Here is a 27,678-nt window from a genome sequence, read left to right as displayed (position 1 = left end):
AGTAGAAACAGTAAGATGAAAATTTCCACAGGCTCCTACCACGTAGCTGCTAGCTTTAATCCATCCATGCCCATGTGCCCTATGCCCCCTGCCTTCCCTCCCATTACTAGGGATGAACTGGATCATGCTCCTATCCAAGGCCTACCCTCTGCTTGAGCATCAGATACATGCCCTCTGTACTTACTCAAGTATATTTCTTTAGCTATTCAACCCACTTCTCCATCATCAGATTTTCCCTCTCTATTGGATCATTTTTATCAGTGTACAGCTCAAAACTGCTTTAAAAAATCCCTTTTAGCTCCTTTCCCATTTCTCTGCTTCTCTTTATGGCAGAACTCAGAAGAGTTGTTTATACTTGCTGTCCTTTATTCTTTTCCCATTTTTTAAAGTAATATTACTTTCAAATAATTTAAAATTTATAGAAAATTTGAGTAGTTCAAAGAATTCCTGTATTCTCTCTGCTCATGTTCCCCAGATGTTAATTATTATTATTATTTTTTACAGAGAAAGAGAGAGAGATAGATAGGGACAGACAGGAACGGAGAGAGATGAGAAGCATTAATCATTAGTTTTTTGTTGTGATACCTTAGTTGTTCATTGATTGCTTTCTCATATGTGCCTTGACCGAGGGGCTACAGCAGACCAAGTAACCCCTTGCTCAAGCCAGCGACCTTGGGTTCAAGCTGGTGAGCTTTTGCTCAAACCAGATGAGCCCGCTCTCAAGCTGGCGACCTCGGGGTCTCGAACCTGGGTCTTCTGCATCCCAGTCTGACGCTCTATCCACTGCACCACCACCTGGTCAGGCCCAGATGTTAATATTTTAAGTGCATATTTATCATTCATTGTGTATATTTTTTCTAGGTCCATGTAGGAGTAAGCTGCAGACATAATGCCTTTTTTTTTTTTTTAAAGCGAAGGAGGCAGATGGGCAGGAAGGGAGAGAGATGAGAAGCATTAGTTTTTTGTTGCAGCACCTTAATTGTTCATTGATTGCTTTCTCATATGTGCCTTAATGGGGGCTGTAGCTGAACCAGGACCTGTTGCTCAAACCAGCGACCTTGGGCTTCAAGCCAGCGAACTTCTTTTAACTTTTTTTATTTATTTTATTTATTTATTATTTTTTACAGAGACAGAGAGTGAGTCAGAGAGAGGGATAGACAGGGACAGACAGACAGGAACGGAGAGAGATGAGAAGCATCAATCATTAGTTTTTCATTGCACGTTGCAACACCTTAGTTGTTCATTGATTGCTTTCTCATATGTGCCTTGACCGCGGGCCTTCAGCAGACCGAGTGACCCCTTGCTGGAGCCAGTGACCTTGGGTTCAAGCTAAGCCAGCGAACTTCTTGGCTCAAGCCAGCAACCATGGGGTCATGTCTATGATTCTACACTCAAACCAGTGACCCCGCACTCAAGCTGGTGAGCCCACGCTCAAGCCGGATGAGCCCACGCTCAAGCCGGCGACCTCAGGGTTTCAAACCTGGGTCCTCTGTATCCCAGGCTGATGCTCTATCCACTGTGCCAATGCCTGGTCAGGCCATACTTAATGCCTTTTACCTCTAAATCTTCAGTGTGCTTTTCCCCCAAAACAGGATGCTCCTTAATATAACCACATTCTGTCAAATTCAGAAGATTAACATTGATATCATAAATTATTTAATCTATAGCTGTTACTCAAATTTTATAAATTGTCCTAAAGTTGTCTTATAGCAAAAGAAAAGTTTTTGTTTGAGAGTCAGTGTAGATCACACGTTGTGTTTGTCATGTATCTAGTTTTTTTAAATTTTTTTTTTTTTTTTTTTTTTTTTTTTCATTTTTCTGAAGCTGGAAACGGGGAGAGACAGTCAGACAGACTCCCGCATGCGCCCGACCGGGATCCACCCGGCACGCCCACCATGGGGCGACGCTCTGCCCACCAGGGGGCGATGCTCTGCCCATCCTGGGCGTCGCCATATTGCGACCAGAGCCACTCTAGCGCCTGGGGCAGAGGCCACAGAGCCATCCCCAGCGCCTGGGCCATCTTTGCTCCAATGGAGCCTTGGCTGCGGGAGGGGAAGAGAGAGACAGAGAGGAAAGTGCGGCGGAGGGGTGGAGAAGCAAATGGGCGCTTCTCCTGTGTGCCCTGGCCGGAAATCGAACCCGGGTCCTCCGCACGCTAGGCCGACGCTCTACCGCTGAGCCAACCGGCCAGGGCTAGTTTTTTTAAATTTGAAGTAGTTCCTCAGTCTTTGACTTATGATCTTGACACTTTTCAAGAGTACAAGATGGTTATTTTATAGGATATCTCTCAGTTTGGTGCAGAAATGATGTGACATTCTTGGTATATTTTATCAGGAGGCACATATGTTTCTTTGTCCCATTACTGGTGATGCTACCTTTGATCACTGGGTTAAGTTGATATCTGCTAGGTTTCTTCACCGTAAACTTACAGCCTGACCAGGTGGTGGCATAGTAGATAGAGCATCGACCTAGGATGCTGAGGACCCAGATTCAAAACTCTGAGGTCACTGGCTTTAGTGTGGGCTCATCCGGCTGAGTGCGGGTTGCTGGCTTGAGCAAGGGATCATAGACATGACCTCATGGTTGCTGGCTTGAGCCCAAAGGTCACTGGCTTGAACAATGGGGCACTCATTCTACTTGCTCATATGCCCCCGTCAAGACACATTGAGACAGCAATCAATAAACAACTAAACAGTCACAACAACAAGTTGGTGTTCTCATCTCTCTACCTTCTTGTCTGTCTGTCCCTGCCTGTCCCTCCACTCCTCTCACTAAAAAAAAATTATTTTTTCTTTTGTGGGGAGATTATATCATATAAATGTCTTATCATCCTTTTGCCCACCTGTTTTGGCACCAAAAGTACCTTCCCTGAATGGATTATTACTATGACGGTAGTCTGGTAGTCTTATAAAACTCATTCCACCTAGGCTTCCAACTTAGCTACTTCACCGAAAGATCCCTTTGTTGGGGCATATGGTAATTCTTGAAGATCCCCAGTGAAGATCAAGAGACTAACTTCCAAGGTCAAACTTGGGGCCTCATATTACGTGATCTATGCGTAAAAAAAAAGCTTTTGATATAGTTGATCACTTCCTTCTTACAAACTTTTCTTCACTTGGTTTCTGGGATACCACTCTCAATTCTCCTCTTACTATTCTGGTCACTCCTTTCTAGTCATCTTTAGAGGTTCCTCCCCACTTCTCTGGCCTCTAAATGTTTGAGCACCCAAGAACCTAGTCCTTGTACTGCTTTTTTTCACTCCCTTGGTGAGGTGAGCTGATCCAGCTTCATGACTGACAACTCCCAAATTCATACTCTAACCAGGATTTATCCTAACTTCTGACTTACCTGCTCAACATCTATTTGGCATCTCCATTTTGATGTTAAATAGATATCCCAGATTTAACATTGGAAACTGAACTGATTCTTACCCTGAAAATCTGTTCTTCCTACAATATTCCTTTCCTGAATAAAGGGCTAGTTGCTTAAGTGAAACACCTTGGAATCATCTTTACATTTATGTCCCATCCATATCCAATTTGTTATCAAATCTTGGCACCCTGACCAGTTGGCTCAGCAGTAAAGTTTTGGCCTGGTGTGTAGAAGTCCTGGGTTTGATTCCCAGTCAGGGCACACAGGAAGCCACCATCTGCTCCCCCCACCCTACCCCTCTTCCCCTGCCACAGCCATGACTCAAATGGTTTGAGCAGAGTTGGCCTGGTGAGCTGAGGCTGGCTCCATGGCCTTGCCTCAGGCACTGGAATAGCTCGGTTGCCAAGCAGTGGAGCAGCAGCCCAGACAGAGCATTGCCTGGTAGGGTCTTTGCTGGGTGGATCCCGATTGGGCCCATGCGGGAGTCCGTCTCTGCCTCCCACCTCTCACTTAATAAAAAAAAAAAAAAATCTTGTTTTTTTGATCTTCAGAATATATCCAGAATTTGATGTATCCCCACTGTTATCACACTATTTTTTTTTTTTTTGAGAGAGAAAGAAAGAGAGATGAGAAGCATCAACTTATAGTTGCTTCACTTTAGTTGTTTGTTGATTTCTTCTCATACATGCCTGCACCAGGGGCTCAAGTGGAGCTAGTGACCCTTTACTCAAACCAGCGATCTTTGGGCTCAAGCCAGTGACCATGAGATTATTTCGATGAGCCTGTGCTCAAGCCTGCAACCTCTGGGTTTTGAACTTGGGACCTCAGCATCCCCAGTTGACACTATGCACCGCGCTACCACCACTGGTCAGAGTACCACACTTTTATTTTTATTTTTTTAATATTTATTTTATTGATTTTTAGAGAGAGAGGAAGGGGGGGGAGAGAGAGAGAGAGAGAGGGAAAGAGAGAAAGAGAGAAAGAGACAGGAACATTAATTTGTTCCTGAACGTGCCCCCAACCAGGAATCGAACTGGCATTCTCTGCATTTTGGGATGATTGTCTAACCAACCAAGCCATTCGGCCTGGGCAGGGTACCACACTATTTAAGCTGCATCATGTCTTCCCTTTGTTATTGCAGTAACTTTCTACATTTGACTGCTTCTACCTTCTTAACAAGGTAGCGCAAGTGTTGTTGCTGTGTTTTGAAAATAAATCACAAATCAGACAATATTGCTCCTCTGTCCCATTCACCTCTCTCCCCTTGATTTTTATCTCACTTAAAATGACCTGTGGTGGCGCAGTGGATAAAGCGTTGACCTGGGAACACTGAGGTCGCCGGTTCAAAACCCTGCACTTGCGTGGTCAAGGCACATATGGGAGTTGATGCTTCCTGCTCCTCCCCCCTTTCTCTCTCTCTCTCTCTCTCTCTCCTCTCTAAAATGAATAAATAATAAATAAATAAATAAATTAAAAAAAATAAAAGTCAACAGTTGCCTTTACAACTCTACAAGGTCTGACTGCTACTGGACCTTCATTTTTTTTAAAAAAATTTTTATTTATTTATTTTTTCAGAGACAGAGAGTGAGTCAGAGAGAGGGATAGACAGGGACAAACAGGAACAGAGAGAGATGAGAAGCATCAATCATTAGTTTTTCATTGCGCGTTGCAACACCTTAGTTGTTCATTGATTGCTCTCTCACATGTGCCTTGACCGCGGGCCTTCAGCAGACCGAGTAACCCCTTGCTGGAGCCAGCGACTCTCGGTTCAAGCTGGTGGGTTTTTTCCTCAAACCAGATGAGCCCGCGCTCAAGCTGGTGACCTCGGGGTCCCGAACCCGGGTCCTCTGCATCGCAGTCCGATGCCCTATCCACTGCGCCACCACCTGGTCAGGCTGGACCTTCATTTTGTATTACTTCCCTCTCTTGCTCACTTTTCTCCAGTGACCATTCCTTGTCAGTCCTCAGCTATGCCAAATGTCCTGTCATCCCACAACCTTTGCTGTTTTTCTCTTTGCCTGGAATAATCTTTTTTATTTTTGTCGTTGTTGTCAGTATGCCTTTTTAAAAAAACAGCTTTATGAGATGTAATTCACATACCATACAATTCATCCGTTTAAATGTATAATTCAGTAGTTTTTAGGGTTTTTTTTTGGTAGAGTTGTGCAACCATCACCATGATCAATTTTAGATAATTTTCATCACTTTAAAAGGAAACATTACCCATTGATAGTCACTCCTCATTTCCTCCGACCCTCTCCTTGCCCTTCAGACTCAGGCAATCACTAATCTACTTTTCATTTCTAGATTTTCTTACTTTTACCATTCATATAAATGAATAATACAATATGTGGCCTTTTGGGTCTGGCTTTTTTCACTTAGCATAATGTTTTAAGGTTCCCCCATGTCTTAGAACATCATTCCTTTTTTATGTCCAATTAATATTCCATTGTATGGATGTACTACATTTTGTTTATTTATTAGTTGATACATCCATCTGGGTTGTTTTCATTTAAAAAAATTTTTTTATTAAGTGAGAGGTGGGAAAGCAGGGACACATTTCACATGTGGCCTGGCTGGGCCACAGCTCCACTGTTTGGCAAATGAGCTATTTTAGCACCTGAGGCCAAGGCCATGGAGCCATTCTCAGTGTTCAGGGCCAACTTTGCTCAAACCATTCATTCAAGCCATTGCTGCAGGAGGGGAAGAGAGAGAGAGAGAGAAAGAGAGAGAGAGAGATGGGGGAGGGGAGGAGAAGGGCCCATTTTTTGGCTATTATGAATAGTGCTCCTATGAATGCCTGTGTACAGACTTGCAAGAACATGTATTTTCATTTCTCTTGGGCATATGCCTAGGGTGAATTGCTGGGTCATATGGGTAACTCTATGTGTAACCATTTTTTTTTTTTTTTTTTGGTATTTTTCTGAAGCTGGAAACGGGGAGAGACAGTCAGACAGACTCCCGCATGCGCCCGACCGGGATCCACCCGACACGCCCACCAGGGGCAATGCTCTGCCCCTCCAGGGCGTCGCTCTGCTGTGACCAGAGCCACTCCAGCACCTGGGGCAGAGGCCAAGGAGCCATCCCCAGCGCCCGGGCCATCTTTGCTCCAATGGAGCCCTGGCTGCGGGAGGGGAAGAGAGAGACAGAGAGGAAGGTGGGGGTGTGGAGAAGCAAATGGGCGCTTCTCCTATGTGCCCTGGCCGGGAATCGAGCCCGGGTCCCCCGCATGCCAGGCCGACGCTCTACCGCTGAGCCAACCGGCCAGGGCCACATTTTTTTTTTTGAGAGGGGGAAGGTAGAGAGAGGAGTATCAACTTGTTCTACTTAGTTGTGCCATTGATTGCTTCTCATGTGCCTTGACCAGGGCTCAAACTGGCAACCTTGGAGTTGAGCCAGTGACACCAGAATCAAACCAGTGACCTTGTCGCTCTGGGATGACACTCTGTGCACTGTGCCACCAGCCAAGGCTCTATGTATAACCTTTTGAGGACTGCTAGACTGTTTCTCAAAGTGGCTGCATCTTTTTACATTCTTTTTTTTTTTTTGTATTTTTCCGAAGCCAGAAACGGGAGGCAGTCAGACAGACTCCCGCATGCGCCCGACCGGGATCCACCCGGCATGCCCACCAGGGGGCGATGCTCTGCCCATCCGGGGCATCACTCTGTTGCGACCAGAGCCATTCTAGCACCTGAGGCAGAGGTCACAGAGCCATCCTCAGCACCCAGGCCAGCTTTGCTCCAATGGAGCCTCGGCTGCGGGAGGGGAAGAGAGAGACAGAGAGGAAGGAGAGGGGGAGGGATGGAGAAGCAGATGGGCGCTTCTCTTGTGTGCCCTGGCTGGGAATCGAACCCGGGACTCCTGCACGCCAGGCCGACGCTCCACCGCTGAGCCAACCGGCCAGGGCCGCTTTTTACATTCTTATAAGCAGTATATGAGGGTACCAATGTTTCTTGTCCTCACTCTCCTTTAGGTCTCTGCTCAAATGTCCTTTTTAGAGAGAGCTTTTATGCCCACTCTCCATAAAATATCTCTGTTATTCCAGCCTCCCTGCCCTTCTCTCCCTTCCCCTCCCCTGCCCTCCCTTCTCTCCTTTATTTTCCCTATGACACTTAGCACCTTCCAACCTGTTATTTGGTCATTTATTTTCTGTCTTTTCTAACTAGAACACAAGCTTCCCACACCTAAAACATCGTCTCACATGAAGTAGGTATTAAGTAAGTGTTCATTGAATAAATGAACATTTCCCTTTATGAGAACAGGGCCTTTATTTTATCCAGCTCTGTATTCCTTCACTAGACTCAGTGCATAATATATGTTCATTGAAAGAATGAGTGCTGAGTATGGATGCGGTGAAATGGGCTATGAGAGGAATCTGACCATTCAGGGGAGGAGAGGTTACTTGTGGCAGGGCTGAGGAGGAAACCACATCGGGGCTCTCAGAACGTGAGAGGAGAGGGTTGGAAGGAGGCTCTGCTTGATTAGGTCTACCTTGGCATACATTTATTTTTTTTAGCGAGAGAGAGAGACAGAGAGGGACAGATAGGAAAGAGAGAGATGAGAAGCATCAATTCTTCGTTGTGGCATCTTATTGATAGTTGTTCATTGATTACTTTCTCATATGTACCTTGACCCGGGGGGCCACAGCAGATCAAGTGACCCCTTGCTCAAGCTGGTGAGCCTTGCCCAAACCAGATGAGCCTGCGCTCAAGCTGGCAACCTTGGGGTCTCGAACCTGGGTACTTCACGTCCCAGTCCAATGTTCTATCCTCTGCACCACTGCCTGGTCAGGCTATTTTTTCTTCTTTGCATATAACTTTTTGAATGAATGTTTTGGGTTTCTTTGGATAAGTACCCAGAAGTAGACCTGCTGGGTCCTTTTTTTTTTTTTATCTCTTGTTATGTGTAGCCTTTGTGTTAAAGTCTATTTTGTCTGGTATAAGTATTGCTACCCCAGCTTTTCTTTTTCTTTCTTTTTTTTTTTTTTTTTTACAGAGACAGAGACAGAGAGAGGGATAGACAGGGACAGACAGACAGGAATGGAGAGATGAGAAGCATCAATCATTACCAGCTTTTCTTTTCCATTCCATTTCCATGAAATATCATTTTCCATTCCTTAACTTTTTGTTTGGGGGTTTTTTGATCTAAAGTGAATGTAGACAGCATATGTAAGCGTTTCATTTTCTCATCCATTGAGACACCCTATGTCATTTGATTGGAGCATTTAATCTATTTACATTCAAAGTAATTTTTAGGCCCTAGCCGGGTAGCTCAGTTGGTTAGAATGTCATCACAATATGCCAAGGTTGCAGGTTCAATTCCTGGTCAGGGCACATACAAGAATCAACCAGTGAATGTATAAATAAATGGAACAACAAATTGACTTTTATCTTTCTCTCTTTCCCTTCCTCTCGCTCTAAAGTCAGTTAAAAAACAGTAAAAAGTAATTGTTGATACTATGTATTTATTATCATTTATTATATTTTTTACCTTTTTTTATTTCCTTCTTAAAGAAGTTTTAAATATTTCTTGTAATACTGGTTTGGTGGTGAACTCCTTTAGCTTTTTTTTTTTTGGTCTGAGAAGCTCTTTATCTGTCCTTCAATTATTTTTTTTTTTAAGAGAGGGAGAGAAACAGGAAGGGAGAGAATGAGGCAGGAGAGAGATGAGAAGCATCAATTCATAGTTGCATCTCTTTAGTTGTTCATTGATTGCTTCTCATAAGTGCCTTAACCAGGGGGCTCTAGCTGAGTCATTGACCCCTTACTCAAGCCAGCAACCCTGGGCTCAAGTCAGTGATCTTGGGCTTGAGCCAGTGACCCCGTGCTCAAGCTGGTGCATCTGCATTCAAGCCAGTGAACCCACACCCAAGCTGGCGATTTTGAAATTTTGAACCCTGGACCCCAGTGTCCCAGGTCAATGCTATATTCACTGTGCCACCACTGGTCAGGCAAGTCCTTTGATACTAAATGGTAGCTTTGCTGGGTAGAATAATCTTGGCTATAGGTCCTTGCTTTAAATCACTTAGACTATTTCATGCCAATCCTGTCTGACTTTCAAAGTTTTTATTGAGGAATTAGTTGACAGTCTTATGGGAACTCCCTTATAGGTAAACTGCTTATCTCTTTCTACTTTTAGATTATCTCTTTGGCCGGGCCTGTGGTGGTGCAGTGGATAAAACATCGACCTGGAATGCTGAGGTTGCCAGTTTGAAATCCTGGGCTTGCCTGGTCAAGGCACATATGGGAGTTGATGCTTCCTGCTCTTCCCTCCTTCTCTCTCTCTCTCTCTCTCCCCCTTCTCTAAAAAACTGAATAAATAAAAAATACTTAAAAAAGATTCTCTCTTTGTGTTTAACCTTTGACATTTTATTTTTCATTTATTTTTAAAAGTATAGTTTTAATATTTTTATTTGTTGATTTTAGAAAGAGAGAGGCATCAATTTATTGTTCCACTTGGCCTTATGTAGTAGATGTCTTGTATGGCCCAATGATAGAGTCTTCCTGGTCTCCTGAGCTGGTGCTCCAGCTCTGCCTCTTGTGTGTAGGTTGTGTTTTCCCTCTTGTTGTAGTTCAATCTTGATTGATGTTGGCATGTCAGTGGGATAAATTGATCCTCTGGCTGACTGGTTGTAAGCACTGGCTGTGGCTATAGTGGTGGAGCTGCTCCATGTGGCTGTGAGACCAGCCTGTTCCACATCTCTACCCCTCCTATCAGTCTCGATCTGGCTTCTTGTGTATATTCTTAGTTATAGGGTTTCTGTTCAACTAGATTTCAGGCTGTTCTCAATGATGGTTTTTCTGTAGTTTAGTTGTTATTTTGATGTGGTCATGGGAAGAGGTGAATGCAGCATTTACCTCCTCTGCCATCTTGACTGGAAGCCTATTTTGCCATTCTTAACAGCTCTAAGGAAGCCAGGGACAGAGGAGGGGAATTTGCTTGGGGGTGAAGGAGGAAGGGTAACAGATGAGTTCAGTGTCTATTCAGCAACCATTTATGAACGTCTCCTCTATGCTGGGTGCTGTTCAGGGATACATAGGTGAAGCAGACCTGTCTTTGTGGTCTGATAGCTGGGATGAGTTGGCCTGTTCTCTCTATAGCACTGATTTTGGGGTAGAAGGTGGGAGAAGGGTCAAGCAAGATGTGACTTGAGGAAAACCTGTGGGACATGCTGTTGTGTGTGTTGTCTGCTAAAAATAGGACAAAAGCCGAAGGCTGCTAGAATAATGGTCTTTTATCCTTAAAGGGGATGTGATTTCAGAAAAGACCTCATAGATACTGGGACAGGGAAGAGCTTGGAGAAGTTCTGCATCTTTAGCATCCTATGCCTGACTCACTTTCCTATTTTTTTTCTTCCAGAACCTTTCAGCTGTTGGGGTCTTGGTTGGTCTCAGTAATGCACGGCTGGGTTCTATCAAAACTCGGTAAGTCTTTAACCTTGTTTTTTCTTTAGGGGGATGTTTCTTTAGGAAGTGAGCTATATATCTGTCCATCTGTCGTCACCACTCCATTGTTTCAAGAGAGAGATTTCTTCATTCCCAAGAGACTGGGAAGTGTTATTCTTTTTCTTTTTTTAAGCTACTTATTTATTTATATTTTACTTATTCATTTTAGAGAGGAGAGGTGGGGGAGGAGCAGGAAGCATCAACTCCCATATGTGCCTTGACCAGGCAAACCCAGGGTTTTGAACCAGTGACCTCAGCATTCCAGGTCAATACTTTATCCACTGCGTCACCACAGGCCAGGCATGTCATTATTTTCACGAGCTCACTCTAGTTGAATCCCACCTATTCCAGCTCCCAAGTTTTTTATGCCCCACCTGGGATTATCTCTGTTCCCTTCTTTTCTTGCTGCCCACACTTTACTCCAAATCTTCTAAATATTTCAGGAGTGAGAAACCACAGTGATTTGGAGGTCCAATGAGAACAAAAGAACAGTACATAGCTTCCTCTGCAGTCTAGCCTCCACCTACTTGTTATCACTCACTTCTTTCTTATAAGGTTTGAGGGCCTCTGCCTGCTGTCTTTGCTGGTGGGGGAAAGCTCTACAGAGATGTTCCAGCAGCACTGTGTCTCTTGGCTTCGGAGCATTCAGCAGGTCTTGCAGGTAAGGATTCAGCTGCTGCCCCAACTCTACCCCCTCCTGTAACCATTCCTTATTCTCCATTCTGGATGTGGTATATTCTTTGTGGGTTGGACATTTAGTTCTGAGGACAGAATAATTGGAAGCAGTTTTCTGATAGCGGGAGGATAAGCTTCAAATGGAAATCTTTTAAACCTTTTCATATTTTTATCTAATGGGTTATTTTAATTCATCTGACCTTTTACACACTGTAACCTCTGTTGTACTTCCTCATGAGCTTATCTAATGAGTGACATCTCTAAAGTTCTTTTACCAGGTGTTTGATTTTTTTCCCCTATTCCTTTTACTTTAGTTTTTAATTTTTTTTACCTTTCTCTTAACATTTTTGTTTTTTTCTACTTTTACATTCTTTGATGAGAGCTCCATATTCTGAGCACACGTGGCAGTCAGTGTGCTAAGCTCCGGGGAGACAGTGTAAGATGGACTTGGACCCTGCTTTCATGGTGTGTAGAGTCTAGCTTAGGGCTTGGGAAACTTTTTATGAAGTAAATGTTTATAGATAGTAAATCTTTTAGCTTTTGTCAACCATGTGTGGTTTCTGTTGTATGTTGTTCTTTGTTAATTTTCCAACCCTTTAAAAATGTAAAAGTCATTCTTAGTTTGTGGGTCATGTAACAGCAGGCCCCCACAGACTACTTTGCTGGTTCCTGTTGTAGTGGAAAGTCTTTCATTGAATCATTACTCAGATGAGAGTGAAGTGATAAAATGAGGTAGGTGCCACGGAGGTAAGGAGTGCAGGGTGTCTGAGAACATGTCCTGAGAGAAGTTGACCTAGAATGAGATGCTGGGGGTGACCAGGTCGGTGATTCAGAAAGGACTTTTCTGAACTGGTGATTAGGAGTAAATTGGGCTAAGAACGTGTTCTATTTGTGCAAAATATCTGAGAGAAGAGGCATTTAGCCCACTTAAAGAATTTTTATTTTTTTATTTTATTCTTTTTATAAATGAGAAGTGGGGAGGCAGAGACAGACTCCTGCATGCACCCAACCAGGATCCACCTGGCAAGCCCCTACCAGGCCATACTCTCTGCTGGGCTGGGCAGCAGCTCTATTGCTCTGCAACTGAGCTATTTTAGTGCCTAAGGTGGAGGCCATGGAGCCATTCTCAGTGCCTGGGGGCAACTTTGCTTCAACCATTTGAGCCATGGCTGTGGGAGGGGAAGAAAGAGAGAGAGAGGGAGGAAAGGGTGAAGCAGATGGTTGCTTTTACTGTGTGCCCTGACCAGGAATCGAACCCAGGACTTCTATACTCTGTGCTGATGATCTATTGCTGAGCCAACCAGTCACAGTGCTAAGATTTGATAACAAATTGGATATGGATGGGACATAAATGTAAAGATGATTCCAAGGTGTTTCACTTAAGCAACTAGCCCTTTATTCAGGAAAGGAATATTGTAGGAAGAACAGATTTTCAGGGTAAGAATCAGTTCAGTTTCCAATGTTAAATCTGGGATATCTATTTAACATCAAAATGGAGATGCCAAATAGATGTTGAGCAGGTAAGTCAGAAGTTAGGATAAATCCTGGTTAGAGTATGAATTTGGGAGTTGTCAGTCATGAAGCTGGATCAGCTCACCTCACCAAGGGAGTGAAAAAAAGCAGTACAAGGACTAGGTTCTTGGGTGCTCAAACATTTAGAGGCCAGAGAAGTGGGGAGGAACCTCTAAAGATGACTAGAAAGGAGTGACCAGAATAGTAAGAGGAGAATTGAGAGTGGTATCCCAGAAACCAAGTGAAGAAAAGTTTGTAAGAAGGAAGTGATCAACTATATCAAAAGCTTTTTTTTTACGCATAGATCACGTAATATGAGGCCCCAAGTTTGACCTTGGAAGTTAGTCTCTTGATCTTCACTGGGGATCTTCAAGAATTACCATATGCCCCAACAAAGGGATCTTTCGGTGAAGTAGCTAAGTTGGAAGCCTAGGTGGAATGAGTTTTATAAGACTACCAGACTACCGTCATAGTAATAATCCATTCAGGGAAGGTACTTTTGGTGCCAAAACAGGTGGGCAAAAGGTTGAAGGCCACACACAAGACATTTATATAATCTCACGAAAGGAAAAATAGTAACTTTTTTTTTAGTGAGAGTGGTGGGGGGACAGACAGGGACAGACAGACAGGATGGGAGAGAGATGAGAATTGTAAGCACACTGGTGTGTGTGGGTCTGATGACATGCAACTGGGGAGGTAAGTAGATGAGGACCAAGCCATATATGGTATTGTAAGCACGCTAAGGACTTTTAGTTTTTATTTTTGGAATAGTGGGAATTCATGGAGGATTTTAAGTAGGGAGGAGGAAGAGGTGGTGGTAGTGGTGCTGTTATCAAATTTTCATTTGAAAACATCACTCTGGCTGCTCTATGGAGACAGCATTAGATAGGAGCCAGAATAGAAGTGTAAAGACCATGTATAGGCTATTAAAGTGACCTAGCACAATATTCACAATAGCTTGGACAAGGGTGGTGTTAGCAGAAATAATAAGTAGATGAATTCAAGAGAGATTTAGAGGCAAAGTGGACACGTATTGATGATGAAGTAGGGCCAGGGAGAGAATGTGTCCAGGAGGACTCCTAGATTTCAGAACATTGGAAGACAGCTAGGTTCAGAGGTGAGGTGAAAATACCATGGATATGGCCTTGGGAATTCAGTAGAAGGTTCCCTAATAAGCTTACCCCTGATCTGGTGTGAGTGGAAGTAGCCAGTTATCTCAGAGTATATAACCTTGAGGGTTCAGTGGGTAGGTGGGGGGCTTTAGTCAGTATGTTTTACAAAGGAGATGAGTCTTCAGTGTTTAGATGGCATTGGGTGTAAGGATAAAAACAAGATGATCAAGATGTGTCCTTATACAGATACTGTTAGGTACTCCACATTTAATGGTCAGGTAGAGGACGATGAGCTTACAGAGGAGAGCAAGACAGCAGCAGAAAGGAGACAACAGAATTGTGGATTGGATGGAAACCAGGGGAAGATCTTTCTGTTTATGCTCCTCTGAGTTGGAACAAGACAAAGACTGAGAATTATCAGATTTAGAAACTCAAGGGTTATAAGTCAAAGTGTTTTTAGTGGCGCAGTCTACACTGAAGCCAGAGTGCCTGGAATGAGAAGTGAGTGAGCAAAGGAATGGAAATAGGGCAGATAGGCAATTCTTTTAAAATACTCGGCTCAGAGGGAGAGAAATAGCTGAGATTGGGCGAGTGAAGTATGGACTTAAAGGATTATAAAATGGGAGAGGCTTAAGCTTTTATAAATGTCAGTGGGAAGAATCCATTTTAGAAGTACTGGATAGAAATACAGGAGAGAGGGGACTAGTTAACAGGGTAGGCATTCTTAGAAGGGGCAGTTAGGCTCTGAAGCATAGCGGGGGGATTGCCTCGAATAGGAGGCACCTACCTCCTCTAGTATGACAGGAGAGAAGGAGAAAGGTGGGTGAGGATGAAGATGGAGTTTTCAGTTTTGATAATGGGCAGCTTACTTTCTTAAACATTTTTGTCTGTCTCTGACACATAGCCTCTTGCTCTAGCAGGAGGTACATGCTGAATGCTTTTTCCTTAGAGACATGTTCATTTTCTCAGGTAGTTCTAAATCTAAACCGTTCTTTTCTCCACGAGTTCCAGGGTAGGTCTGAGCCAGCTTGGAGGGATGGAGTGGTTTTGTGTGGCTGAGACTTTTTTTTCAGTCTACAAGTGCTCTTCTCCATTCCGTTCTGGGGAAGTCTAGTATGGGAGAATCAAGCTCTTGAGATCTTTCAGTTAGATCTTTAAGGTATGGCTTTGTTACTTTTTTCCCCCTAAATCCCTAGGACCCCAGATACCTCTAATATAAAAATGTAAACACATGTCTTTTCTGTAGACAAATATGTTACTCTTGGATACTCCATCATATCTCTAATGCACTCTATTCCTAGTGGGCCTGATGGTAATATTAACATTAACTGTGGTATTTCTCAGAAGCCCCATGTTCTCATACCTCTCGTTTCTTCTCCTTTTGGTGACCATGAAGGGGAGGTTGGAAGCATGGGGTGTTGTTGCTCTTTAGTCCCAGGACCCACCCCCCACAATGGAGTTGGCTGTGGCTGTTCTGAGGGACCTGCTCCGATACGCGGCCCAACTTCCTACACTCTTCCGGGACATCTCCATGAACCACCTCCCTGGCCTTCTCACCTCCCTGCTAGGCCTCAGACCAGAGGTGAGCTATGTCTCCAGTCCCTCCACCCCTGGCCCTTCGCAGTGCCTGCCTTACCCGGACCACTTGGATTAAGGAATGTGATGGGAATTGATTGGGAAATGGGATCAAAGAGGTGAGAAGAAGGAAGGGCCAAGAAAATGTGTATGAAAGAGGAACTTGAAGGGCTGTGGGGTGGTGATGGGATCTGTTGGGGCATCGGGCTCTCACTTCTTTACTTTGTTTTTCCCAGTGTGAGTTGGCAGCACTGGAGGGAATGAAGGCGTGTATGACCTATTTTCCTCGGGCTTGTGGGTCTCTCAAAGTGAGTATTCATGGATATCCCTCCTCCCAGCAACATAAGCCATGTTAGCTGTTTTACCTCATATTCCGTTGCTGAGACTTCCAAGCACCTGGTTCTGATTGTTCTGTCATTGACCTCCACATAACTTGCCTAAGATCAACAGAGATGGGAAACTATATCTGATGTCCAAGCTCAGGCTCTTAACCATGGGCTCCTTCTTCTTTCTGCCCTGTCCTGTATCTCTAGAGCAGTGGTTCTCAACCTTTCTAATGCTGTGACCCCGCAATATAGTTCCTCATGTTGCGGTGACCCCAAACCAAAAAATAATTTTAGTGGCTACTTCATAACTGTAATTTTGCTACAGTTATGATTCGGAATGTAAATACCTGATATGCATTATGTATTTTCCTATGGCTTTTAGGCGACCCCGCTGGGGTCACAACCCACAGGTTGAGAACTGCTGCTCTAGAGTGTCCCACCTGTTTTTCTACCATTTTATCTTACCTTATTCCGGAAGCTCTTGTAATTTCTTCCAGGAAGCCTTCCTGATTTATTACTTCCCTATAACAACTTCTCCAACATGCTTCCTTATATTCCTGACTAAACTTTGTCACTTCCGCACCCTTTCCCCCAAGTTGTCATGACCCATACAAGATGGCTGTACAGGAGAGCGTTAGTAGGTCAGACAGGCAGGATGTGTGTGGCTCAGGTGAGAGAGGAGGCCAGTAAAATTGTTAGCTTTGTTTTCAAGGAGATACAGTAACTGATATGAATGAATGGTTAAATTCTGCCAAAGCAGTAACAGTTAAAGGGACCTTTGTAATCGGCACATCTGTTGTTTGCAGTATAATTGGATGCCAGCTAGTACCTAAGAACAAATAGGTGTTCTCCTGTAGAGTAAATGTTCTCTTTTTTTGTTATACTCATCATTGCTTGACAAACCAGTGGGTATCCTTTTACTCAGACGGAAGCACAAATCTACATAATGAACTAGAATTAGCATCAAATCAATACTTTTTTTGTGTAACTGATGTAGTTAACTGTATCAGCCATCAGTATTACCAATTAAGGGAGAGTTTGCCATTCAAATTATCTTGAAAGTAAAACCAAGTAGTTCTATGACCAAATCAGGAAAGTAAAAGAAAGAGTAAGGGAACTGGTATTTATTAGGTATCCACAGTGTGCTAGGCACTCTGTTGAGTGTGTCTTCTCATTATTGGAGTAATCGTGGAGTTGGTGTCACCAAACTAACTAGGAAAAGGCCCTCAGGTGTGTAGCTAACCTAACCTAAGTTTGTTTATCTGAGAGTTGTGAAACCAGTGTGAGCCAGATCTTTTTTTTGCTCTAAAAGCATGTTTTTTCTTTCCACTTAACCAGACTCCCTAGAAGCTTTTAAGAACACAGACAGGATTGGCAGATAGGCTCCCACACTACTGCCAGCTCTCATCAATTGTTAGTGGCTTGAGAAGGATTGTGAGTCAGACATGGAGCTCTGTGGGTACGCATGCTGTGATCTGGAAGTAGCATCTGCATGCAGTGGCTTTCATAACTGCTTACCTGCAGTATCTGAAAAGTGCCCAAGCAGATGATACTCTTCAGAGAACATGGAGTCATGTCCTTGTCCATTCGTCCTTTTTTTTTTTTTGGTGGGCCATCATCTTTAATCCTAGCTTGCACCCGCGGGCAAGTAAAAACACACACTGGGCTCCAAAACCCACTCATTCAGTGCTCACAAAGCTACTGACTTATCCAAGTTTCCTAGAATCAAAGGTTTCTAACCTCACCAGTCTCATTCACCTCTGTTTTCCATCTCCTTCTCTGCACAAACTCTGCTCAAACTGCCTTCTCCCTCAGCACTCCACCATCTTGACTGCTTCTCCTGGCCTCTTCCATATGGCCTTTATCTGCTCTCCTCTCTAATGCTAATCTCAGGAACCGAGAGAGAGCCATTGGTCCCTCTTTCCTCTCCCTCTTCCTCCCCCTCCCCTCTCCTTTTTCTTTCCTTTTTCTTCCCTGCTCTCCCTCCCCTCCCTTCCTCCCCTCCCCCCTCTCTTCTCCTCCCCCTTTTCTCCCCTCTTTCTTTTCTTGTTATTTTTTAGTGAGGGGAGGCAGAGACAGACTCCCAGTCCACCCTGCCAGCCCACTAGGGGGCGGTGCTCGCCCATCTGGGGCCCTTGCTCTTTTGCAACTGGAGCCATTTTAGCACCAGAGGTGGAGGCCATGGACTCAGTGCCCGGGAGCCAACTTGTTTCAATTGATACAGGCTGCAGGAGGGGAGGAGAAGAGAGAGAGAGTGTGAGAAGTGAGAGGGGGAGGGGTGCAGAAGCAGATGGACATTTCTGTGTGCCCAGACTGAGAATTGAACCTAGAACATCCACATGCTGGGCTGATGTTCTACCACTGAGCAGACTGGCCAGGCCTGTTCTTTGTTTTCATGTGAATGCCACTAACGACAGGTAATGGGATCCTTGGATAGGTAGAGCAAGACTTTTGTCAAGAAGGCATTTGAATTAACTCATGGATTTTATTAAAGCTTAGAAAAGTTTTTTTTTTTTACTGAATTTAGTAAAAACTGCCTTTCTTCTAAAACATTTTGTAAATTAACTTATCAAATTACATGGGCTAGATAGATTTTTGTCCCTGACCCCTCACTGGTCAAAGTTTGTGAGGTGTTATTGCAAGTGTCTATATGGGGTTTTCTGTATCTACCTGCATCTCCCCATGAAAATGGAGGAAGAACTGAGTGTTACCTGCAGAGTCAAGGTCTAAATAGCCTGGGAGACTAGAGTGCCAAGTGTGTCCTCTGCTGGTACCTCTTAATTTTCTTCGAGAGTGGTCAGGAAAATTCATCTATAACTTAAAGCCTTTTGTCAGATGTGTAGTTTTTGAAATCATGGCCTGCATTTTGAGTATCCTTTCCATTTATTTATTTATTTATTTATTTATTTGTATTTTTCTGAAGCTGGAAACGGGGAGAGACAGTCAGACAGACCCCCGCATGTTCCAGACCGGGATCCACCCGGCACGCCCACCAGGGGGCGATGCTCTGCCCCTCCAGGGCCTGAGGCAGAGGCCAAGGAGCCATCCCCAGCGCCCGGGCCTTCCTTGCTCCAATGGAGCCTCGGCTGCGGGAGGGGAAGAGAGAGACAGAGAGGAAGGAGAGGGGGAGGGGTGGAGAAGCAGGTGAGCGCCTCTCCTGTGTGCCCTGGCCGGGAATCGAACACGGGACTTCTGCACGCCAGGCCGACGCTCTACCACTGAGCCAACCGGCCAGGGCCGAGTATCCTTTCCAAACCAATAAAACTTCCATATGTTGTTAACAGAGTATGTATACCTTTATTTAAGAATGTAGAGCCATCTGAAAAACTCTCTGTTGAGGATTTTTTCTTTTTGTCTGTTGTCGGCTTGTCAGAAAAGCATCTATTTTGTGCAAAGGCCCCAGGGGCAGATTGTACTTGGAAAATCTTGCAGACCAGTGCTTAGAAACTATTCATTGACATTTTGGAATGTTGATCTGTTCTCTGTCCTGTCCCCAGAGACTTTCAAGGCATTGCAGACTCCAAATTCAGGATGACTCCTCCCAAATAGTGTCTCTCGAGCATTCCGAGTCCATGAAGTCACTCCCATAGAGGCTTTATCTCTCCTTGCCAAATTGATTAGTAGTTCCTTGGAATGAGGGGGAGGCTAATGCCACTCTTGAGAGATACCCTAGACACACATGTGCACTTGCATTTCAAGTAAAATGTTCCAAGTGAGCCAGAGCTTTAGTTTGCTTTGTGGGTTGCCTGGGGTAGACCTGTGGTCAGAGCCGTGTCCCTGTACTCTGCTTCATTGCAGTCATGTAAGCAGACTTCTGTTGGCCTCAGCCCAGCTTTTGGAGCCAGAGTCTCAGGAATGTTATGAGCAGTCAGTTGGCCAAAAGAGCTGGATGCCACTGTAGTTGGGGCTTTGGCAGCTCTTTACGAAATCTTATCCTTGGGGAAGCTGGTGACTCAGGAGACCTGTGAAGGGTTACTGTATTTGGGTTGAAGTGTTCTGAACACTACCACATCAGACATGAAAATGCTGTCTGAGTCCCAAGGGAAACAGTTCCTGGTCTTTATCCAGGCATCAGCTGTAACAGTGCTTGTCTCATGGTCAGTGAGAATCCTGAAGTGTAATGAGGGCAACGGAATGGTTCCTGCCACAGGGCAGGTGAGAGGGAGTCCTTGGAGGTTTGGTTGCTGAACTGCACGCTGACAGACTTCTGCTCCTTTTTTCCTATAAGTCCCCTGCCACGTGTCTGGTGCCACTACTGGTTTGTCTTCAAATTTGTGTGGTTGATGCTCCACCTGCCCTTTCCCAGTGTCCACCTGTTCCAGACTGGGATTTGAGGCATTAGCCGGCCTCTCCGGGCATCTTCTGGGTCTGTAGTGTTCCCCTCTAGTCTCTTGGGGACTCTCCCCTTTGGCTAAAGCCTGGCGCAGTCCTGCCCTCCCTAGTCCTGCCTACCAGCATCAATCCCTCTGGGCCCTCCCCGTCCCCCTCTTGGTACAGTGCCACTGTGGGTTCCAGGTTCTTGTTTCCCATATACTTGTCTTCCTAACTCACTTCTCACTGAAGGTGGAGCTCCTAATTCATTCCTTTCCAAAGGTCTACGTTAATAATCTTACCTTTTTTTATGCCATGGACCCCTTTGCAGAATGTTTTAAAATCATAAAATGAAATAACATAGAATTCTAAGGGAAACTGATTCTGTTAAAATACATATTTTTAAAAGTTGTGGTAGAGTAGTGTGTGCTTCTTCATTAATGTGTCAAACAGTAAGATCTAGTAGCAGGTTAAACTCCTGAAATGTATCAAATTAGTGACGCATGTGAATGATATTTCAAGATGCCTGTTGTAATTATAATGTGAAGTAAAAAAGAGTGCTTCTGTTGGTGACCACCAGAGGTACTGCTAATACTACTGTGGCTTTTTGTTTACATTTATAGTGGAAAGAAACACTGCGTTTTATTTACAGGTTAGTGGAAATGACACATTTTTTTTTCCATCCACTTCACAGGCTCCTTTGATTCTATCCCCAAATCAATTGTGGCCCACATTGAACACTGCTGTGCCAGCACCTTCACATAGTAGGCAGAGTAAATGTTTGCTAACTGACAGGTCACTGCTCTGAGATGTGCTGCCTCAGTTCTTCTGCAGAGGCCTTCCCTTCTTTCTTGATCTTGACCTGCCTTCCCACCTCTGGTTAGTACCTCAGCTCCCAGCTAGGACCCTTGCTTCTTGTCTAAGCTAGTAGGGAGTTGGATGTGAGGGTTCCTGCTTTTTAGTACTTGTGTCCTTTTGGCTTGAGGGAAAATTGGCAGCGGGGAGCCCAGTGTCTATGAGGCACAGGACAGACCCATTCCCCACCAAATGGAGGCGAAAGATGAGGTCTGACATTCAGGATGTCTTTCTACCCCAGGAGCACGTCTGCGCCCAGGTGTGACGTCCTGTAGAGTGCTTGGCTTCCTGTGTCTATAGGAAAGAAAAAGGCGAGGGCTTAGATTCTGCTGCTGGGCATGGACAGGGCGATCTCTCTGGCCCTCAGAGCTGACTCACCAGCTTTTTCCTCTCTTTTCCACAACCCAGGGCAAACTGGCCTCATTTTTCCTGTCTCGAGTGGATGCCTTAAGCCCTCAGCTCCAAAAGGTAAAGGAAAGGGGGAGATGAGAAGCCTGGCCGTGAGTTGAAGCTTCTCTTACTTCTCATTCTTAGCATTTCCCTCTTGTTACTGCTTGGACCATGTTCCCACTTCTGTCCCTGTTAACATAGGAGGCACAAGGCATGACTTCTGCCTCCATGTTTCCATCTGAGTCCTTCTGTCCAATTGTCATTTTTCTATGTTCCTTAAAAGCTCTCTGTGACTTGACCAGGCAGTGGCACAGTGGATTGGTGTCAGCCTGGGACACTGAGGACCCAGGCTCAGGACCCTGAGGCTGCTGGCTTGAAAATGAGGTCACTGGCTTGAGTATGGGATCATAGACATGACCCCATGGTCGCTGGCTTGAGCCCAAAGGTCACTGGCTTGAAGCCTAAGGTTGCTGGCTTGAGCCCAAGGTCATTGGCTCAGCTGAGCTCTCCCCCTCAAGGCACATATGAGAAGCAATCAATGAACAACTAAGAGTGCCACAATAATGAGTTGATGCTTCTCATCTCTCTGGCATTGGTGGCGCTGGTGGATTCTGGCTAGGCCAGATTCCCATCTGACCAAGTTTCTGTCCTTCCTTCTGTAGTTGGCGTGTGAGTGTTATTCCCGGCTGCCCTCTCTAGGGGCTGGATTTTCCCAGGGCTTGAAGCACACCGAGAGCTGGCAGCAGGAGCTACACAGCCTGCTGGCTTCATTGCACAGTCTGCTAGGCACTCTCTATGAGGGCGCAGAACCGGGTAGGCACCGTGGCTGGTAGTCAGTGGCAGAGGGGTTGGGGAGCATGGCAGGAGGGAACCAGGAGGGTGGCCCAGACAGGTGGCCCAGTTGATTTCTAGGCAGAATGGTAGGTCATCCACCAGAAGTGAAAAAGGAGGGGATGGGAAGAAGCCCTGGAGTGTGAGGTGCTTGTGTCTATGAACAGCTCCGATGCAGTATGAAGGCCCTGGAGTGGAGATGCTGTTTTCCCCCTCAGAAGATGGTGACACCCATGTCCTTCTCCGGCTTCGGCAGAGGTTTTCCGGGCTGGCCTGTTGCCTGGGGCTCATGCTCAGGTGTGTGAGTGAGTGTTGGAGGGAGCATGGGCCTGGAGAGGGGGTGATTGATATGAGGGGGCCTTCTTCATCATGAGGAAGGAGATGGGGGGAACCTGTGCTGATAGCCTCCCTGCTCTGATTCTCTTTAGCTCTGAGTTTGGAGCTCCCGTGTCCATCCCTGTGCAGGAAATCCTGGATGTTGTCTGCCGGACCCTTAGCATCAGTGCCAAGAATATTGTAAGTGGTGTTTGTTCCCTGTTCACAGTCCTTCAGGACCCAGTGCAGCCAGGAAAGTAGTGGGGAATCTGAAGCTCCCTAACCAGTGTTAAGCCTGAGGTTGTCCTGGACAGCTCCTTTTATCCAAATGCCATTATTCCTTGTGCTTCTCCCAGCACATGTACACATCAGAGTGGATTTGGGGACACCTGTAGCACATGCTTCTAGGGGAGGATGAAGTTGGGGCCAGCTGAGTCAGTGAGAGGTCCAGCCATCCCTCCCCTCAGCCTCTTTCCTGGGTCTGTTTTATTGGGTGGGGGTTTGATCTTTTTGGGAGAGCAGGGCTTGGGGGTGGGTTCCTTACGTGTGTATGTACGTATTTAGTCACACACGGCTGCTCTGTATCCATTTATCTCTCTGTCTCACTTCCCCCACTCCTTTTGCCAATTTTCTTCAGAGCTTGCTTGGAGATGGCCCACTGCAGTTGCTCCTGCTGCCCTCTATCCACCTAGAAGCCTTGGACCTTCTCTCCGCGCTCATCCTCGCGTGAGTGGGACTAGGCAGAGTGTGATTAGGGACTTGGATGCACTGGGAATGGAAGTCACCGTTGTGTCTTCGCCCCTAGGTGTGGAGGTCGGCTCTTGCGCTTTGGGGCCCTGATCAGCCGCCTGCTTCCCCAGGTCCTCAATGCCTGGAGCATTGGTAGGGATTCTCTCTCTCTAGGCCAGGAAAAGCCTTACAGGTGACTGTCAAGGATGGGGATAAAAAGGAGAGGATGGGTGAGGGGATGCAGTTGGGCTGGGGCCTCCAAGGGGCTGGGAAGACCGAGGGTGGAGAGGCAGGATCTGGTACGTTGGCTCCCTGTTCATGAGCTGCCCTCTGCTCAACTGCACAGTGCCATGCGGACCAAGGTCTATGCTGTGTTAGAGCTGTGGGTGCAGGTGTGTGGTGCCTCGGCAGGAGTGCTTCAGGGAGGCGCCTCAGGGGAGGCCCTGCTCACCCACCTGCTCAGCGACATCTCCCCCCCTGCTGATGCCCTTAAGGTAAGTGAGGCTTCTACTCGCTCTGTCCTGTGCCAGACTCTCATCCTGTGCGCCTTGTCCAAACAAGCCTCCTCACCCAACACCAGCTTCTGTTTGCCTATGAATGTCATTTGTTTCCCTCCACTGCCAGCTGCACAGTCCTCGGGGGAGCCCTGATGGAGGTTTACAGACGGGGAAGCCCAGTGCCCCCAAGAAGCTAAAGCTAGATGTGGGGGAAGCTATGGCCCCTCCCAGCCACCGAAAGGGAGACAGCAATGCCAACAGCGATGTGTGTGCAGCTGCGCTGAGAGGTGGGTGAGGCCTCTGCCCTGCACCTTCACGCTGAGATGGTCTGCGGCTATAGCCTAAAACCAGTCATTGAAGTGAAGTAGAAGGTGTAGATAAAATGTAGAACCAGCTAAAAGCCTGCAAGAGAGGCCAAAAGGAGGAGAAGCAGCCATGCAACCACTAGGCTGCAGGCAAAATCTGGATTCTGCTGTTAGATGGGGTCAAGGGACGGGGAGTTGGTCATTATACTGTGCCCTCCACCTCAGGGTCTCATTTATCCTGTTTGCATATCCTCTCCATATGCCAGGCATAGTTGTAGCAAGTGGGGAAACCCCTGCCCTGTGGAGGCTACATTCTCTTTAGGCAGGCTGCTCAGTGGAGCTTCCTGCTTTGAACATATCGCAAATCTGAAGGCAGAAATATACAGTAGTCAATTACTGTGTAGTTAATGGGTGGCTTTCATCTGGATCCTCTATATTTCACTGCCTGCTACCCATGTAAAGAGCAGAACCAGTGCTCCTCAGATATATAAATGCCCATTTATAATGGACCTACATTATCAACAGCCCTATGTAGTATGATTTCTGTTTCATAGTGGAGAAAACAAACTTAGAGCACCTAGTGACATGCCTGAGTTAGGGCAAGCTGGGTGCTTACCTTGAACCGTTTGTTGCAAAGCGCTTGCTCTCAGTGCTGTTAGTGGCCTGCTTCTCACACACCGGTCCTCTTCCCCAGGCCTCAGCCGGACCATCCTCATGTGCGGGCCTCTTATCAAGGAGGAGACTCACAGGGTTAGTGCAACCTGGTCTCCATGGAGATTGGGGCGGGGCCATTCTCTGTTAATGTGGGTGCTATGTCCCCAGAGGTTGTCCATTCGAACTTGGGAGGAGGCCCTGGAGAAGGGTTGGGTAGTCTCGATGGTGTCTCTAATTGTGCCCTATGTCCTTTTCAGAGACTGCATGATCTAGTGCTACCGCTGGTCATGGGTGTCCAACAGGGTGAGGTCCTAGGCAGCTCACCATATACCAGTTCCTGCTGCCGCCGTGAACTTTACCGCCTGCTGCTGGCTCTGCTGCTGGCACCTTCTCCTCGCTGCCCGCCTCCTCTCACCTGTGCCCTGCAAGCCTTCTCCCTGGGCCAGCAAGAAGACAGCCTTGAGGTAACGGCCGCCTGGGCCGAGTCTGCCTCTGGTTTCAGGAGTCTCTTGTTTCTGGTGCTGGCAGGCTCTCCTCTCTGGTGCTGTGCTGCCTGTGTTCCTGATGCTCACACCTGCTTTTTCTTCCTTCCTCAGGTCTCTTCTTTCTGCTCAGAAGCACTGGTGACCTGCGCTACTCTGACCCACCCCCGCGTTCCTCCTCTGCAGTCCACGGGCCTCACCTGCCCCACACCTGCTCCAGTTCCTCCTCCTGAGGCCCCGTCTCCGTTCAGGCCCCCCCCTTTTCATCCCCCAGGCCCCATGCCCTCAGCAGGCAGCATGCCCTCAGCTGGCCCTGTGCCCTCTGTGGGCCCCTTGCCCTCAGCAGGCCCAATGCCCCCAACACGCCCTGGACCTCCAGCCACAGCCAACCACTTAGGCCTCTCTGTCCCAGGACTGGTGTCTGTACCCCCCCGGCTCCTTCCTGGCCCTGAGAACCATCGGGCAGGCTCAAATGAGGACCCCATCCTGGCCCCTAGTGGCACTCCTCCACCTACTATACCCCCAGATGAAACTTTTGGGGGGAGAGTGCCCAGGCCAGCCTTTGTCCACTATGATAAGGAGGAGGCTTCTGATGTGGAGATCTCCTTGGAGAGCGACTCTGATGACAGTGTGGTGATCGTGCCTGAGGGGCTGCTGCCCTTACCACTCCCACCCCCCTCAGGCACCACACCACCCCCCGTTGCCCCAGCTGGGCCACCAATAGCCTCCCCTCCTCTGCCAGCCAAGGAGGAGCCTGAAGAGCTTCCCGCAGCTCCAGGGCCTCTCCCTCCGCCCCCACCCCCTCCTGTTTCGGGCCCCGTGGCACTCCAGCCACCCCAGTTAGTCCCTGAAGGAACTCCTGGTGGAGGAGGACCCCCAGCCCTGGAAGAAGATTTGACGGTTATTAATATCAACAGCAGTGATGAGGAGGAGGAGGAGGAGGAAGAGGAAGAGGAGGAAGAGGAGGAGGAGGAAGAAGATTTTGAGGAAGAAGAAGAGGAGGAAGAGTATTTTGAAGAAGAAGAGGAAGAAGAGTTTGAGGAGGAATTTGAGGAAGAGGAAGGCGAGTTAGAGGAAGAGGAGGAGGAGGAGGAGGAGGAAGAAGAAGAAGAGTTGGAAGAGGTGGAAACGTTGGAGTTTGGCTCAGCAGGAGGGGTGGTAGAAGAAGGAGCACCTCCACCCACCAGCATGCCTCCACCTCTGCCCCCTTCCGAGTCCCCCAAGGTGCAGCCGGAGCCAGAGCCAGAGCCAGAGCCCGGGCTGCTGTTAGAAGTGGAGGAGCCGGGGGTGGAGGAGGAGCATGGGGCCGAGACGGCGCCCACACTGGCCCCTGAGGTGCTCCCCTCCCAGGAGGAGCTGGAGAGGGAAGAAGGGAGTCCCCCAGCAGTGCCACCTCCTCAGGAGCTTCTTGAAGAGGAGCCCTGTGCTCCCTCAACCCTGCTAGAAGAGGGGACTGAGAGTGGGGGTGACAAGGTACCACCCCCACCAGAGACATCTGCAGCAGAAGAAATGGAGATGGAGCCAGAGAGAGAGACAGCAGCTCTCCAGGAAAAGGTAAGTGGGCCAGGCAGGGAGGCCAGCGCTGGGTGGGAAGGCTGGACAGGGAGAAGGGGTTGCAGCCCTTGTGTTAGGGAAGAAGTTTGTCTTCAGTCTTACCCACTCCTCTGTGCGTTTATGTGAGACTTTTGCATCTTATATCTTTGTCCCTAAAAGGAGCAGGATGATACAGCTGCCATGCTGGCTGACTTCGTTGATTGTCCCCCTGATGATGAGAAGCCACCACCTGTCACAGAGCCTGGTTCCTAGCCCTCCCCTACACCTCCCACTTGTTTCCAATAAAGTTATGTATTTGGATATCTACTGCTGCTTCTGCCTTTTGCCACAACTGTGCCCCTAGCGAGAAGCCCCACTGTCTGCTGGGCTTTCCAAGGTAGCCAGCGTATTCCTTGAGTGTCTCCATAGTTAGGTGTTCTTTTGTCTCCATTGTCCAGAGGAGGAGCCATTGACTTCAAGAGTTTAGTCATTGAATTCTGTGAAATTTGAACTTTGGGCATACCAAATTAAAGAGGAATGCGTAGCGGGTATGGGGGCTGGGCTCTCTTCTGGGGCTGGTCCTTGCAGTGACAACATCCCAGCCTCCTCTTTCCTGCATCCCATGCCTTTCTCTTTCTCAGATTATTTCTGTAGGTCAGTGGCTGCACATCCATCAGCTTCTTGAGGAAGGGTACATGGGAGGTAAAATGAATGGTTTACTTTTAGCATGTCTGAAAATAACTTTGTCCTCACATTTGA

The 27,678-nt window shown here is 46.8% G+C and overlaps 1 protein-coding gene across 1 annotated transcript in view; it reads left to right on the top strand.

Moving 5' to 3' along the window:
- The window catches only part of PELP1 (proline, glutamate and leucine rich protein 1), a 31,632-nt gene extending 4,386 nt beyond the window's left edge, over nucleotides 1–27,246 (top strand). Inside the window, exons 2-17 of the mRNA XM_066363292.1 lie at nucleotides 10,732–10,796; nucleotides 11,373–11,478; nucleotides 15,549–15,698; nucleotides 15,928–15,999; nucleotides 21,592–21,651; nucleotides 22,236–22,386; nucleotides 22,572–22,701; nucleotides 22,833–22,920; nucleotides 23,357–23,445; nucleotides 23,525–23,641; nucleotides 23,795–23,942; nucleotides 24,073–24,232; nucleotides 24,945–25,000; nucleotides 25,162–25,368; nucleotides 25,501–26,940; nucleotides 27,100–27,246. Of these exons, the coding sequence (XP_066219389.1) occupies nucleotides 10,732–10,796; nucleotides 11,373–11,478; nucleotides 15,549–15,698; nucleotides 15,928–15,999; nucleotides 21,592–21,651; nucleotides 22,236–22,386; nucleotides 22,572–22,701; nucleotides 22,833–22,920; nucleotides 23,357–23,445; nucleotides 23,525–23,641; nucleotides 23,795–23,942; nucleotides 24,073–24,232; nucleotides 24,945–25,000; nucleotides 25,162–25,368; nucleotides 25,501–26,940; nucleotides 27,100–27,192 (3,132 nt within the window). The 3' untranslated portion in view covers nucleotides 27,193–27,246. The remainder of the gene's footprint in view (nucleotides 1–10,731; nucleotides 10,797–11,372; nucleotides 11,479–15,548; nucleotides 15,699–15,927; nucleotides 16,000–21,591; nucleotides 21,652–22,235; nucleotides 22,387–22,571; nucleotides 22,702–22,832; nucleotides 22,921–23,356; nucleotides 23,446–23,524; nucleotides 23,642–23,794; nucleotides 23,943–24,072; nucleotides 24,233–24,944; nucleotides 25,001–25,161; nucleotides 25,369–25,500; nucleotides 26,941–27,099) is intronic.
- The last annotated feature ends 432 nt before the right edge of the window (nucleotides 27,247–27,678 follow it).

This window comes from Saccopteryx leptura, chromosome 2 (assembly GCF_036850995.1).
Source record: "Saccopteryx leptura isolate mSacLep1 chromosome 2, mSacLep1_pri_phased_curated, whole genome shotgun sequence".
NCBI classification, from domain to species: domain Eukaryota; kingdom Metazoa; phylum Chordata; class Mammalia; order Chiroptera; family Emballonuridae; genus Saccopteryx; species Saccopteryx leptura.
The sequence above is the reverse complement of the archived record's forward strand: the minus strand, read 5'-3'. Positions and strand labels throughout refer to the sequence as shown.